The 17,955-nt window shown below is 34.5% G+C and overlaps 1 protein-coding gene across 1 annotated transcript in view; it reads right to left on the reverse strand.

Moving 5' to 3' along the window:
* The window catches only part of LOC126965898 (phosphofurin acidic cluster sorting protein 1), a 167,572-nt gene extending 149,939 nt beyond the window's left edge, over nt 1–17,633 (reverse strand). The window contains exon 1 of the mRNA XM_050809668.1: nt 17,228–17,633. Coding sequence (XP_050665625.1) covers nt 17,228–17,337 — 110 coding nt within the window. The 5' untranslated portion in view covers nt 17,338–17,633. The remainder of the gene's footprint in view (nt 1–17,227) is intronic.
* Between the last annotated feature and the right edge of the window lie 322 nt (nt 17,634–17,955).

Consider the following 17,955-nt stretch of genomic DNA (forward strand, 5'->3'; position numbering starts at 1 on the left):
ATCGTAAGCATACATCATTTAGTTATAGTTTATTACAGAGAATCAGATCATATAACTAAGATTGAAATTGTTAAAAAAATATGTATATATTGCGAATAAAACTTGTGGTGAAAATAGTCAACCGCAATATACATACAAAAAAATATATATAAACTAGCTGACCCAGCAAACGTTGTATTGTCGATATTAAAATCGCGATACAAAAGTAACTGTTGATCGTAGATGGGTGAAAATTTTAAGTTGTATGTATTTTTAAATGTTGACTAATAATCATACAAATTAAAAAAAAAATTAAAAAAAATTTGGTGTGGACCACCCTTAACATTTAGGGGGATGAAAAATAGATGTTGTCCGATTCTCAGACCTACCCAATATGCACTCAAAATTTCATGAGAATCGGTCAAGCCGTTTCGAAGGAGTTTAACTACAAAAACCGCGACATGAGAATTTTATATATTAGATATAAAGAAAATGGTCAGTCATCGATATATAGGCACAAGTACAACGCCATTCAGGCAGCGAAATAAGAATTAAAAGTTTTTAACCCACAGATTGAGGCGATTTGAAATATGAGTGTTAGAAAGAGTGCACCTGTACACTCGAAGATGTCGATGTCTTCAAGTGGTTTCAGATGTGGAAAACAAATATGATTTTCAATAGTTTCGAAGTGATATTTTACCACAAATGGTGGACGATGCTGTCCCTACACTTCATTAGGGAAATTAAGGTATGCAATATTATTATTAGTAATGCTTTGGATTTTACACGCTTTATATTAGCATAACTTGTATGTTTGTATGTATGTTTGTAACTGACTCTTTTAGGCGCGATTTTCACCTACTTTAAACGGCCAGATCTCATTCAAACTTTGTAGATTTATCGAGGACCGATGACAATACATTAATTTGATAAGATTATTCCATTATTCAATTTGCAAACTAAGATTTTTGTCAATTTATATAATTTTTATCTATAGTCGATAAGGCAGGAATTGATGTTAAATTACTTAATAGTTTTAAAAATACGCTTTTATAGAAAATTCAACTAAAAAATGAAAAAATAAATAATACTTTAAGAAAACTAATAAACACGCTTAAAAAGCGTGGGGTGCTTTTTAAGATTATAATTATAAATTAAAATTATAATATGAAAATATTAATTCTTCTACACCCCACGCTTTCTTTAAAATGAAATATATTTGTTTATACACTATTTTCAATTTAAATTTATTTTCCATTTTTTAGTTGAATTTTATATAAAGCGTGTTTTTTAGTTTTTTTAAACTATTTTGTGTTACAATAAAGACAGCAGTTATAATAATTCAAAAAAATATTTGATCTTCACACGTATCTCTAATGACCAATTAAATAACAATATACTTATACGATTTCTTCAATAGTCTCTAACAGAACCTTCTCGTAACAGATCAATAATTACATCATGCAAACGTTAATTCATATTCAAACATTCAATACGCGATACTTTCACTAATTAAAACCGACAGACTATAATTTCAATTAGAAATTGAAACAGCGAATGGGCAGTCGAAATTCGTCGCTTTATAATTGGTTACGTTCCCCATTCCATGACAGTTATACAGAAGATTGTTTGGTCATTTACGGCCACTTTCAGTATTCTATCCAGACTTTTGTCATCCGTCAATCGTTGGATATCAATGTTCTTTTCCAAACTACATATATAAATTCTTATTTGACACATTTGCAAATCTAAAAATACTACGAATTCTATAGGTGGATTGAATCACCAACGCGTTCCATAGATATTTATGTAGACGGAATTCATTTCTACGATTAGGTCGGAAAATGTACAAAAACGGCGCCACGCCGAGAGTACCAAGCAAAAGAGAGGAAGTATAATACAAATGATGCGAATGTCATGACTGTGCTAAATTGAAGACCCAAGTCTGGACTTTATGACTGAATGTGTGTATGCCGTGGCTTCTTTAGATAGATTAGGTAGATTCAGCTACCTTCTTAAAAAAAGAAGGACGAAAAGGTAAGTAACCTGATGGTGTGACCATCGATGTCCTGAACATCGGAAACCAATATAAATTATATAAAATAGCGCGTAATCCCTGCACACGGCCTTATAAAGGTTCTCATATCATATCGAACTGGAATGCGGTTAAATTAAATTCTATATTATAAATAATAGAAATCGGTGGCAGTAAACCTCTTCGGAACACTCGCCGTGATACATCCGGGAGAAGATGTGTCGGTCTTTACGATTGATCCCGAGAGCACAACAGTGCTTCTGACAGATTCAGTAGTATTATGTACATATCTGCCTATCTAGCAAAAGTTTGCGGTTTCGATGCAGCTGGAAACATAAATTTAATGTGAATGTGTAGCTGTTCAAGTACTTTCCGGATAACGAATCCTTGCAGATCTAAACGGACAACCGTGTCAATAACCCATCACCGTCATTGATATAGCCAACCGGACCGACTTACCGCTATGGTCAACCGCATAGCACTATCACCGGCCGATAGGTTGATAACTAAATTCCGCGTAAAGTACAGATCGCACCTTATAGACTTTATACATGAATAGAATGAATGGGCGGGGATTTACATCTATAATCAAATGAAGTCCTTGGTCCTTTGGTAATGCATGTAAACAAAAGTCGTGCTTAGAAAGTGTGCCCTTGCGTTGGCAACGGTGCTAACGGGTTTATTCCAGCTCTCATATTCAGAAGGCGTCAAAAGGCGTAGTCCCTGACTCATGGAAGTCAGCCCTTCTTCTTCCAATCCAAATAAAGGAGACAGTTCGGATCCGGCAAACTACAGGCCTATAGCTATAACATATGGAGAACATAATTAACCAGCAGCTCTTGGTATACCTAGAAAGTCACCAGTTGATTAACGACCTATAGTACGGTTTTCGCCATGGTCAGTCGGCAGCTTCTGGTATAAGTAACACATAGATGGGCGGCGACCATATAAAGCAAGGGGGAAGGCCTGGCAGTTAGCCTGGATATAGCGAAGGCCTTTGATCGTGTATGGCACAAGGCACTTCTCTCGAAACTTCCATCATTTGGGCTTCCCGAGAGCCCGTGAACTCTGGAGTGCCCCAAGGCTGCGTACTATCTCCTACACCGATTTTTCTGCATATCAATAATATGTTGGGCACCTCCAACATACATACTCCAGCTGTCGAATGAGCTTTCTTGTGCGGTATTTCCGGGACGATACGACATGCGTACCTTCAGAAAAAGTGCGTACACCTTTCTTAAAGGCCAGCAACGCTTCTGTGATTCCTCTGGTGTTGCAAAAGATTATGGGGGGCGGTGATCACTTAATATCAGGTGACCCGTAAGCTCGTTTTTCGTCCTTTTCCATTAAAAAAAAAGTATTTATGAGACTCATGTAGAGGTCCACCATCAATTAAACGTAGGTTATTAGAAATTGTTACAAAATCGCTCGGTCAACCAAAGTTCAACTCTAGTGTGCTATAAATAGATCGCAATGGGCAATGAACGTCCGATTAGCAGCGGCCTAGCTCCGAGGTGAAAGTGTCACTGCTGGGGTGAAACTCGAACAATGCGGTCATTTGGATTGGACGCTCCGTGACACATGCACGACAAGCAAAAGCGGTTTTCGTTTAGAGACGGGCCTACTGATTGTAACGTTAAGTAAACCAACGATAAGGTTATTTGTTTGGAATAAGCGGACAAGTGTATTGTTATCTAAACATATATAAATCAAAACTATTGAATGTTTTCCGATGGGATTACGACCATTCAATGCGATGTTTTTATGTCCAGATACAGTTGAAAAACTACTAGACCCGAAACAACCCACACATAAGTACAAGGAAATAAGAGGCTTATTTCCTTGGTAAAAAAATGGTTAGTAAAAAAATAATACGGCTGACACTAAATGATTTTTAATTCCATCTAAACGACAGTTGCATGACCAGTAAGCAACAGCTGAATAAGCAAGTGAACGACAAGGGAATAATATAGAAGTCCAACCTCACTCTGGTAATAGTACACCCGTAATAGCGCACCCATAAATATAAATTCCTTTCAATGATCGCCGAATCTACACGTACAACGTGAAACAATGGGTTAACTTGAACCAGGCGAAATGTTTAACGCTTCGTTGAGCATGGTACAAGGTTATCTATCGAACGAAAAATATCATTAACATTCGTGAACCACCAATTATTTTGATTACAAAAACAATCTCATAGCCATCATCCTTCTTCATCATCATTTTGCCAGCAATCCTCAATCATCAATAACTGCGGAGGAGACTCCTTCCGGTAAGTGAATACCACCGCCCCTCCAACTACCAAAACAGGAATTACTTTGAGCTATGCGTGGACTTTCACCACCTCTTTTACGTAAATGACAACAAAAGGGTAGTTGAGAACATGCCCTAGGGCCTACACTATGGCCGACATTTTTTACGTATATGACAACATCAGGGTATAGTAATTATTAGGACGGGTACTCAAGTTATATATTTAATTAATTTGTTGCCGATGTTTTGAATTGCATGATTTGGTCGCGGCGGGTTGGCGGAGGCGGCGACAAACTCTTGACACATTGACACTTGAAACTAATAGTACTAGTCCGGTCAATTTAGACCAAAAAATTAAAGTTAAAAGTTGTTATCGTCATAATATGCACACGTTTCCACGCCAGCTGTGAGGTAGTGTACTTAGCGCGTTTTTATAACTTTTTGAATCGTTATATCTAAGAAACGGTGGCTCGTAAGAAAAAAAGTATTAATACATTTTTTATAGATAATTTTATGATCTACAATTTTTGTCGAGGTACTTTTATGATAAAACTTACTGTTTTGCTGAAAATCGCGAAAAACTCATTTTTTTTACCTTTGACCTTGAATAAAAAAAAATCCATACACGGGAATGATGGGGAACTTTTAAACATTGTTTATAATTATGTTTTGAACAATTTCACTGATTTTCAGCTTGTTGGGACTTTATGTAACTTCGAATGTCTAAATTGACCGGGCTATACATCAAATTGTCCACGTGGCGCCTAGCGCCTAGAACTAGGAAATCCATGAATCATTATTCACGACGGATTTTTACTGCAAGACCACGGGATTTCATGTTTGCGATAGTCTAAAATCATCCTCCCTATTAAAATTGTTAGGGTGCTTTTTAATTTCTATAACTTCTCAAACAAGCCATGGGATTTTTGGCGTTCAGCAGAAATCACTCGTGGGTTGTGCAGCTCGATCCACAACAACAACAGGGTAGTTTTATGGACTGTGGTCACCATATTTTTTGTAGATGAAGATATGAGTCGTTTAGAACATGCCCCGATCAGCCATTCAGTTGCTAGCAGCGTTCCAGACCGTAATAGACGTCAGACAAAGCTGCGGTTCATATGAGTCATATAAAACTACATAGACACAAGCTCGCTTGGTGTACCATCGTCCGTCTGTTTACATTTGCCGCCGTAACAGACACTCCAGAAGCAACGCCCGCGGCCACTACACTGTTTACATTAATTGGAAAGGTAAACAGATCTAATATAGCCTGTTTACAGTTCCCCTTTCATGTACCAACTGGAGTTTATCGTGGTTTCACTGTTCGGATATAAACAGTAACTGACGCAACTGGAAAAGGGAAGATTAATTCCAGGCTTACCGTACAGTTCAATAAAATATGCAAAAAATTATTTACTAAGATTATTTTTTGATGTGAAAATTTCTTTAGCCGCTTTGGGAACCTTTTGGTAGATGAAATTTGTATGGTTTTACGTCATCGACATGCTCATGACTGGCTTACGCGATTAATAAATAATTTGAAAAAATATATGTAGTTAAGCACCTTTTGGATGGGCGAAATCTCTTGAGTTCACGTCAACGAAATGCTTATATTAGAGAATCAAATAAAATACTATGCTTAAAGCAGGATATCTGTAGCTATACAGCTGACGTATTGTGGCAACATCTTATATTATGTGTATATCTTTTAAGTGAAATTTAATGGATTTAGTTGAAATAGTGTCTTTGTTTGCTTTATATATTATTGAAAATAAGTTTTAAAAATAAATTGAAATTAATAATTTAATTGTTTTCAAGCATTATGAACTTTCAATCTTACTAAACATTCTAAGAGCTCACTTCTGTCGGCAGTCACTACAACTGCCATTTTTTTTAAATATTTATTGCAAACCATATTAACAGCTATGACCTGTTCGCTATAATACAACAAAAAAAACATTAAAAGTGAAATCATTTCACGTAGAAATCTTAAACTGACACTATTGTCAAAGCTATTTACGACACAGGAAAAGTTTAACTCAAATAAGAAGTGAAGAGAAACTGCCGGCCTGTTTTCGTTCGCAAAATATGTAACTTACAAGTTCACAATTATACAAGACTTTTATGTTAAGTTATAGTAAATAATATAAATTAACCAAGCAGTAACCACTCATTGGCATTTTAGTAGAAGTTTTCTTTGGAAACTAATTTCAAATAATTATATTTTCAAAAACAATTCATAATGACATCACGACTATATTTTAATATGAAATCGAAGCATTTCACAGTAGAAAAGACACAATATATTGTTCTGGAGTCAGTTTTAGGGTTCCTTTTCCCTAAAGGGTTATTTTGATATGACATTGAACTATTTCACAGTAGAAAAAACACAATAAATTGTTCTGGAGTCAATTTTAGGGTTCCTTTCCCTAAAGGGTTATTTTGATATGACATTGAACTATATCACAGTAGAAAAGACACAATAAATTGTTCTCGAGTCAGTTTTAGGGTTCCTTTTCCCTAAAGGGTTATTTTGATATGACATTGAACTATTTCACAGTAGAAAAAACACAATAAATTGTTCTCGAGTTATTTTTGGGGTTCCTTTTCCCTAAAGGGTTATTTTGATATGACAATGAACACGAGTTACAGACACGAAAAATATTAGGTACTAAGACTCCACCGTCCATTATATATTATATTATATTATTATATACGTTACATTTAAATATAACTAGTGCAGACGGCCCGCTTTTCCATCGCGTATCTCCTGCCCGTGTATGCATGCCTAGTAATGTAAACAAACGAATTTGTTCAAAATGATCACTAATGATAATTAATTATCTAGTGAAAAAACCTCATTTTCAATGTAAGTCTATTTGAAATGTTGGAACCTGAATAGCTTTTGATCCCGACCACCTAGAAACCCAAACTCTAAGCATTTCTCATCAAGAACTTTCCAACGATATATAAGATAAGATTATTGTGGTTGCTGAGGAATAAAATTCTTACGGCCTTACAAATAAAATTGGCTTAATGTAAAAAGTTTATTTGTAAGGCCGTTAGTGTTATATAGACATATTTATCTATATATATATATGTAGATGTCGCACATTTACCGCTAAAATCCAATTAAAAAAATGGCTTCCCTGCAAAGAGATAGAAATATCTCATGTAAACAATTTGGTTGAAAGTCCGAAAGACCCATACAGACAAAAATTGGGTCTAACCACAAAAACGTCTTTATAACTACGTCAGAGTAAGAAAACCTCGGGGAGACCATTCATAAGTTTCAAAGCGCTCACACCGAGCTGCCGGTTATCGTTGAGGACAAAACAGATTTCGGATGTGTCAGTTATATGAAATTGCCGCAAATTACGGCCTCGGGGGATACGCTACCGAGTACTCGTACGCTGACGTGACCACATTGCATCATCTCTAACCAAACCTTAGAGTATAAACCCAACAGAATTGTCACTGAGATATTGTGGGCGTCAGTTTTATACTTCAAAAAAAAATCACGCATTATAGCAGAATTTTTTTAATGAATAAAGTTCTTTCCATAAAAGGCATTTATTTTCTCAAAATTGATTCCTTTAGAATTATTTTTGATGTCATTTCTAATAACTACTAGATACTACTACCGCTTCGGAAACAAATGGCGCTCTGAGAGAGAAAAAGCGGCCCAAGAAACTCTCCCAGCATTCTTTTTTTGCGCTCTTTTCAATAAAAATATACTTACAACATTGTATAGTCATTTATCGCTATAAAATAATCACAATCTAGTCCCAGGCTGTCCGATCATTTAAATATTCAGCAGTGGAATAATAGGATTTACGGCAGAGCCTTTTTATTATAAAACATTTAAATTTATTTATAGATAATGCCTGAACAGTGGCTGGGACTTTATTATAGAAGTGTATACATGTATCCTTAAAGCTATTATGTATCTTATGAAGCCTACTAGAATTAGTTACAAACAATCCCTTATTTCTGTTGTTATAATATACACAACATAGCGATATAACATCACTTACACATATTTCATTGTTATTTATATATAAGCTGTGCTTATATATCGCTAATGAATAAACTCTCCAAATATTAATTAATAAAAGCGTGTTTTTGAGTGTTATTCGTATTTTTTTGTAATTAACATCAGAGGAATCACAGGAGCGTTACCGGCCTTTAGGATTTACTCGCTTTTTTAGAAGGTACCCATGTTAGATCTTAGATTTTATTGAGGGCCCATGTTATCCTTCAACACGATCATCTACAAGAGGTTGGCCATCCATCAAGTTTAACCTTTAAGGGAAAGTATCCCTACAGGAGAATGGAGCCGTGGCATTGACGCAGCCCAAAGCTAACGATTTCCTAAGTGTGGGTATGAAGTAATTAGTGGAACACATTATTATTCTGTGCGTGGCATGTCCTTTTAATTAAATACTCTAAGCGAAACACACTGTCCCTTGACATCACGCCATACTATGAAATACACGTAGGTAGGTACATAATATTATATTCAATACCGTGTTTGAAATGAGATTATTTTATTCTCATGTAAAATGAGGAGGTACGATACAATTGACAGGAAAGTTCAATCTTGATGTTGTTTATTTTTATTTGATAATATAAACTTACAGTTGGAGTAAATACGGTTTAAATACTTTATACCTTTCTTAGGTGTACTTAAAACTAAGTTGTGATTGGGCGTTTACATGTGCATATAAGTTTGTTTGTTACGCTTTCACGCTCAAATCACCGAACCGATTCTGATAAAATTTTGTACACAGAGAGACTAGATCTTGAAAAAGGACATAGGCTACCTTTTATTGCAAAAAAATAAATGGAGGGGTTGAAATTATCATCGTCATTATCAAAGATAAAACTATGAAACATTGTATTTAGGCACTTGGTAAGAAATAATTTATAAACATTTGTTCGAGCATTTTTGAAACTTTGTCGTACATGGGATTAAAGTTATTATTGGGATTAAAATAGGAGATTAAAGTTCACAAGGGAAATACTATTAAAGAGAAATACTATATGCACTGTATATGAAGAGCGCTGCCAGAAATGGAAAGAGCAGTTCGCGGGTAAAAGTTAGTTTATTATAAAATGATTTTATAACGAACCATACATCCTATTTCTAGGTTTTTCATAACTCAACATACACTACTCTACTGATGAAACCTATTTTGGAAATACGATAATGGAGAACAACTTATCGTACCTACTACCACAGAGTAGGGATTCATACTTACGTATTTACTACTACTTAGGTTAATCTGATGCTTGACTGAATTAATCATTCGACGCGGTAGGAAATGTCAAATAAAATATCGGGTAGGTACTACCCGACTGAAGGACTATCCATGACGACGAAAAAAAAATGGTTAAATACTCTTTTGCAGAATATTTTGTAGTTTTTATGGGACAAGCGGACAAACGAGCTAATGTGGCTAAAATCACCATTAGATTTTAGCCACACTCTCTTGCAACACTCTCTTTTAGGGTTCCGTACCTCAAAAGGAAAAAACTGAACCCTTAAAGGATCACTTTGTTTTCCGTCCGTTTGTCTGTCAAGACCCTTTATTCGGAAACGCGTGGAGGTATCGAGTTGAAATTAAAACGATATCCTACTCAAGTCTGCATTTCTCTCAAAGCTGTGAAAATATCAAACTTCTAAGTTGATGTTAAAAAAAGATACGGACGGGACGGGCAGGACTTTCATCTGATGCTAATTGATACGCCCTGCCCATTTCAATGAAGTACCGCTCAGGAGTCTCGAAAATCCCAAAAATTTTGACCGGCACCACAATTATTGCACTCGTCACACATAAGATGTCAAGTCTCATTTTCCCAGTAATTTCGCTAGCTACGGCGCCCTTCAGACCGAAACACAGTAATACTTACACATTACTGCTTCACGGTAGAAATAGGCGCCGTTGTGGTTCCCATAACCTAGCTGGCATCCGGTGCAAAGAAGTTATATATTATATTCGGAGGCTTATGGAATTTTCTTATATTTCACAGGATTTATGACAACTTCGACAAATGTCGAAGGAAAACAAGCGAAGACAGTCAACGAACCCGGACAAAACATCAATCTTGCAGCCGATAGGAAGTAGCGGTACAATCATAATAAAAATGTATCACAAAAAACACAATAGTGCTCGACACGGAGTGAGCTGAATGCCTTTATCGAGATCTGTTCCCACAGACTGGTTAGCGATAGCTCTGTTACGTTACATAATACATAATATGTATCATTCGAAAAACCAGGTATCAGTAGGACTCGTATATCTTGTATGATGACATCTTGACTGTTGCTTCTCAATATATTCTTGACAAGGTGACCCGGCAGACTTCGTACTGCCTCAATGGATAAATAAAATACCTAAACTTTTGTATAAAATAAACTTTAAACAAACAAAAGGACTCTTTTTTCAATAAAAATTCTAATTGGTTATTAATTTTAAACTACTATTCTAATTTTGAACGACGGGGGACACATCAAAGGAAAATCAAAATCGTTTTTTTTATTTAATTTCGAGCATTTTAATATTTATTCACGTTTTAAACCTTCTCTGGACTTCCACAAATAATTCAAGACCAAAATTAGCCAAATCGGTCCAGCCGTTCTCGAGTTTTAACGAGACTAACGAACAGCAATTCATTTTTATATATTCTTGATAATGTAATGTATGTTCATAGGCACATAAGTGAATTTGGCAGAAACTGTCATAACCATAATGTTAACACTAGGAACAGACATAAACTTATGATGCCTACTACTCGGCTAAGTCGAGTTAGTAAATCTTTTATGGGGCGATGTATATATATGTTTCTACAACAAGATCCCAGAAAATGTTCAAAACAAAAGTATAACGTTATTCAAAAGAATTGTTAAAAAACGTTTGTGTGGTAAAGGTTACTATAACATAAATGACTTTCTTAATGATACCACAGATTGGGAATGGAGTGACCGCCCTCAGGCTATTAAATAATAAGTTTATAAAATATGATGATATTATTTAAAATGTTAAATAAAAAGCCCGCTGAGTTTGTTCCGCCCATTCTTCTCAGGTCCGAAGCATTCATTTTGGAATGGGTGGTAGTTTTTTGACTTTCAATAAGTGATGTCACATCCTATTTTGAATAAAAATATTTGAATTTGATGGTAGAAACCCGGCTTTTTTTCTTCGTGTTTTTATGGAAGATGAGGACAAACGAGCGTACGGGTCACCTGATGTTAAGTAATCACCGCCGCCCACATTCTATCGCAACATCAGAGGAATTACAGGAGCGTTGCCTGCCTTTGAGTTGTACGCGCTTTTTTTGGAAGTGTCCATGTCGTATGGTCCCGGAAAGACCCACAAGGAAGCTCTTTCCACAGCTTTGTTGTACGTGGATGTAAGATCCTTGGAAAACGCACTGTGAATGAAAGTCACTCGTCCAGATGGTGAGGATGATATCCTAACTTGGCGTGTCGTGCGAAGGTGAAATTCGACGGCAGGAATCAGGTGAAACAGCTCTTCGGATCACTCTCCGTGATAAATGCGGTAGAAGACACACAATGAAGCGACGTCAAGTGATCCAGCCGATCACAGAGCACTGGGTCCCCGACAATTCGAGCTGTTGACGTGGAAGAAAGTTTGTTTAATATATTAGTGGTCCCACTGGAAGACCAGCGCTGGTTGCGACAGTAATCAGCATTATGCTGAAGTGTGACCAATTTGTGACAAACACTCCAATTTGTAATTTGTTTTTTAAATATGTTTTTTCTATTATATTGTGTAAATTTGTGTTTGTTACAAATAAATATATTTCTTTCTTTCTTTCTATATTAGTCCATTCCCGGATGGTTAATGGTAAAAGGAACAATAGTGTACACTGTTTGTACATAATTATAATATATTATATCGGTAATATTACAAAGTTCACTTCAGATTAACTAGAATGGGTTTTAATCTTGTTAAGACTTATGCCTGCATAATACCCGAGCATTATTTAAGTGCACTGTCTTGTTTGTCGTCACAGTTATCGTCATTAGCAATGACGCTCTATATCTATACCTACGTATATATAGACAAATGATTGAAAAGACATCTTGTGCCAGATTTTGGCGAGAAAACACGTCCTGCGGATGCCTCGTGTAGAGGCGAAACACGTGTCGAATTGTTTAAAGACAAATATTGTCGGAATTAACACTAAAGAAAACTCAAATCATTTGTATAATTATGGATTTCCGCAAAGTAACGCCTTCTTCGATAAATTTACGTATATATAGACAAATCACATCGTATAAAAACAAAGCCTGAAAAACGGACAAGTAAAAAAATAAGGACTCCGCGTCGTGATATTAGCGGGGTTACGGAGGAACTACTAGTTACACATTTTTTTTTTCCCTTAAATAATCATAGATGGTCACAAATACTTATATAGTATCGTTTTTACACTCTTTCACAACGCACGACGGCATTTTTAAAATATATTATTGAGACGCAAACTTATCTGTCACAGACGATGACAATTCTCATAATGGCCGCCTATCGGCCTGTAGTAGTGTAAGTGTGTACGTGGGGCTATGTATTTACACGTTAATCGGCTTGTTGCGGTGCGCCACTATTATGTTAGGTGACACGGAGTCCTTTTTTTTTAAAAGTCCGTAGCCTGAAATATGGAACATGCCATAAACTGTAGTTTATGGCATGTTCCATATTATTATGGTGTACCATAATAACCCTTAAATGCTGTATTTGTACATTGCCCCATTTCCTCCAGTTGTTTAAAATATTCTTGGTCAATAAGCAGCTATGTAAGACATTTATTCAGTTCAGGTTTGATTCGGACAATGACAATTGACAGACGACTAAGGATAAAAGTGTGCTTACATTGTCTTTAAGCACACTTTTGCCGTTCCGTTATCAGACTGCGAGTGACATATGTCCTTATTATGATAGAACTTCATTGGTCATTAGTTTTTAACTTCGCTCGGACGGGACTCGAGGAGCGTGGGTGTGGTTGCGATCGTCCATGAATTTGTATACAAAGTTAATATGGACACAAAACAAGGCCTAGGTAAACTGGTGCACTTGGGGGTAGCTTGAAAATGGTGATTAGAAAAATTATATTTAATTATCACACCACACTAAAATGTTGAAAGACTATGGATTAATATTTCTAATTGTGAAAACGCGGGCTTCTCAATTATAATAATAATATTGACACATTTTTACACAAATTTGGGTTTGAGGAAAAATATATTTGAGTTTCAGTTCTAAGTAAGTAACCCCCAAAATTTATTCGTTTTTTTTTCTATTTTTGTTATAGTTTTGGAAAAAAGAAGCTGTGACATACACGGACTGACAGACAGACATGACGAATCTATAAGGGTTCCGCGTTTTGCCATTTGGCTACGGAACCCTAAAATGGTGCTGCAAAAAGTACAAATACCTTTTAATAAATATAAAATAAATAAAACTCTTTTTTTGATGTCCGTACTCTTTTGAAATCGTATAATATACTCTATTTCTTAATCCTAGGTAGAGGCTACCACATTTATTATAGTATTTAAATTGTGAGCTTATTTATTTTATCGATACTTAAATAAAATTTAAAAATATACTAGCTTATGCTCGCGACTTCCTGTCAAATTATTTAAAATAGTACCGCGCTCCCTCGCGCTTAAAAAAATTGAGATAATTTTTCATAATCGGTTTAGTAGTTGAGGCGTGAAAACGTAACAAAGAAATTCACATTCACAGCATCGCATAATATTAATAATACCTACATCTCGAAACTACTACAAGGATTGTGATTATATTTTGTACTAGCTGACCCGGCAGAGTGCGTACTGCCTCAATCTATAAATAAAAGATCTAAACTTTTGTATAAAATAAACTGTTTATTAAGACCAAAATTAGCCAAATCGGACCAGCCGTTCTCGAGTTTTAGCGAGACTAACGAACAGCAATTCATTCTTATATATATAGATTTAAACGAAGATTTGCTTTTTCAATCAGAACCTAGGTCTTCACCTAGATTTAGTTTTAGTTTGATGTTTTCCTGAAATAAAACTTGTATTTCCACCAAAACAAGAGATTTTTATAATTATTATTACGTCGTATAAAAGTATACTAGCTACTGCCCGCAGCGTTGTCTGCGTGAACGCAGCGATAATACAGTTTCTGTTTTAAATATGTTGTCCCTCTTGTATATAAAGTAAAATTTGAATTAAATCTACCTATTCAGCAGTTTTTGTATTTTGCCCGGACATACAGACAAAAATGATATAAACTACTTTTTTAGCTACGTTACTACGGCATTGTTTGTAGAATATACGGCACATTTTTTTACATTTTAAAAATATTCAATATAGCTGTTTTTATATTGTTAAGATTATTATACCTATATAGGTATGTGTAGATCGATAGATAAACACCATAATCCTGTAGTTTATTCATAAACATTTGAAATAAAATATAGACACGGCAAACGATTTGCAGATTTTGTGGAACATTTAAGACTATGTAACATTAAAACGTGCCTAAACTGAAAACAAATGACTTAATTATTACATATATTATAAATTATCAACAACTTATTTATTTTCGATTACGCTGCGTATATTGGAATACGGAAGCGACAGTAACTATGTAACAGTATTTTACGGTCGCGGTTTAAAGCGGTGATGTTTGCGTCGTAAACAAGACCGCGTCTTTACAAACAATAAAATACTGATATATCTCAATGCATTTGCATAACCGGCGGTGCCTCGCAAATGACTCACGAATTTCACTTTATGGATCTGGACTTTCTGCTCAGTACATCAATATTCATTCTTCAGTTTACATAAACAATTACTTGTTCTGAGTCAATTCAAATGCAAGTCACGGAGCCTCAAGGGCTGGGATTGCAAATTGATATTTAAATACAAAAGTTCCTGGATTTTTTTTAAATTTATACATTTACTATAAATTAATAAACGCAATGTAAATTGATTCCACTTTTAGAATTACCTGTCCCTGTATAACAGTAATTATGAAGTGACAAAGGATCTTACCTTAACCAGTCGCTTAAGAGTGTTTTTTATCATTCTGACTTAGGTCATTAGAAGAAGACAGAGTGAGAATTAGCACTGCTTTAAGTTAGCAGCCTATTATGAATGAGGGGGTAAAGGTATAAAATAAGGGACGAATGGTTAAGAAACACAAGGATATGTATAAACCTGCTTCTGGTAGGAAATAAACATACCTACATGTATATCAGCGATTTACAAAACTAGTGAATTTGTATGTGGAATTTTTATCAAATTTGACTTAAAAATCCACAGTGAAGCCTGCCCTAGTTCTACTAGCCCTGAATATCATATCTTCTAACATATACAAGTCTCAGTGTTTGTCACCAAACTACTCTGAAACAGCTTGACTGATTTTTATGAATTTATTTGTGTATATTTGTTAGGTTTCACTGAAACAAAGGGTTCTTTTACTAACTTAATGTGTACTCATTTGAGATTCTTTATTGAGATTTAATGAAACCAAGCAACGATTTTGATCTCTACTACAAATAAGAAGTTGAGATAAAGTCACCAGAATTGATCAATATAAAGGGTGTAGTCGGTAGTGTTTTATCATGACAACTAGACCACAAAAATCTACTAATTTCTACAGCAATGTAATCATGTTTCTACCTACAAGTTGGCAATCATGTGTAGAAACTCTTTCAGAATATTACAAACCCTTAATCTCCTTATTTGTTAAATTTATTGTGACTTACAATAATTATTCTAGAAGATTATTTACTACTAACTTCTATGACTTATTTGTGTATCAAAATGTACATGGAATTGTTTTCTACTTAGGTTATGTTGGTTTATGGTGGTGATCTTCTTCTTCAACATAAACCTTAAATTTATCTTCAAGTACCAGCTAAATTAGTAATAACTGGATTAAAAAATATAGTTTTTCTATATATATATATATATATAGAAAAACTACATTTTTATATATTATATATCATACTAGAGGGGGCAAATGGGCAATAGGTTCATGAGATTGGAAATGGGGAGGCAACCACCAATGGACATCTGCAGCAACAGGTGTCAAGAGATCCGATGCCAGCCTATAAGGTATGCTCTTATAAGTTAGGTGTATAATTTATAATCTTATCTAGGTTCTACGGTTTTCAATATACTGTAAAATAACTTTGGTGCTGAGCCTGTGGTGAACTATCCACAAGATAGTTCTAAAATTTTTTAAGCTACAATCTTGCAAGTGACTAATAGATTTGTACCAATTGGTAAAATATTTTGGATTTATATTTTGTTGCTTTCTCAGTCATAAATTATATGTACATATATATTATACTCTAATCATTTTATTCTAGGTCCATGGGAAGTATCCTATGGGTAAATAAAATAAATAATAAAAATATCTGTTTACCCATCTGTTAATCAAGTAAATAAGTAACCTTTTTACTGGTTTCTGAAAAAGCATGATATATGATGACTTCATTTATCCTTTGAAAAGCAGTCTAATTTGTGCTCGCAGGTAATAGACATAAATTTATAATTTGAATGAGACACAGGCATTGTTAATATGAAGAATATCAAAACAATAAAAATTGTGTTAATGTATTAAAAATATGTATATTGTGTTAATGTAGTAAATATGTATTAAAAAATGCCTAAGTAAGCATTTGAATATTAATAAGAGTATTTTATTAAAATTTACTACAATTTGTTATATAAATAAATATAAAATCGAAGAAACAAAATAATTAAGTACAATGATATATTACAAAATTATAAAATACTTAATTCATTTTGAAGTTGGAATAAATAAATTTCTCTCTCAAATCTTAAATTTTTTTTTAATATGTTAATATAACAAAAGTAAAATTGTTTAATAAAGTACGGATAAGATCTATATTATGGCTTCGAATACCTACCTTGGAATACAATTTGAAGGTGTCCTGTCGACTTCCCAGGCCGCAAAAAGTTTCATCGGAACAGGTTTCGAAGTATTAGTCATCTTCTCGGATTTGTTTTTATCGGTCATTTTATATCGGCACCGACAAAACAGAATATAACTTTCACAACACTGCCCTAGGTTTCAAACACAACTTGCATTGTTATTTGATAACTAAACATAACACTGTACGCATTTTTAACTTTTCACTTCATACACAAATATCTCACTGATAATAAAAATTATTTTATGCTATTTCATCTCACTTTTAGTGTATCTTTGATCAACAAAAATTAATGCAAATTCGTATTGTAATCAGTAAGCCCGTCCAACCATACGCCAATATACGATTGCGACTCGCAACCAAAGCTGGCTGCCGGCTGCTATTGCGCTGAACGCTCGATAAATACATTTGACAAATGACAGTTAGCTGACATTATTGACATTAGCTGTCAATGCCAAAATACTTTTCTTGCCAAAATGAATTCTACTGTCTACAGCCCCTCTATTTTTTCAACAAGAATGATACCTTATTATCTGGGATAAATAAACAATTAATAAAAAAATCTCTGGGACCTCATATCAGTAAAATCAGAGATTTTTCGGTTGAGGGAATGCGATAATAACAATTATTTTTATTACCATATCAAAATACCAAATCAGGTATAACAGAAAACATTTATTTTCTAAATGTATTTGTTACGATAG

Source organism: Leptidea sinapis, chromosome 9 (genome assembly GCF_905404315.1).
Source record: "Leptidea sinapis chromosome 9, ilLepSina1.1, whole genome shotgun sequence".
In the NCBI taxonomy this organism is placed as follows: domain Eukaryota; kingdom Metazoa; phylum Arthropoda; class Insecta; order Lepidoptera; family Pieridae; genus Leptidea; species Leptidea sinapis.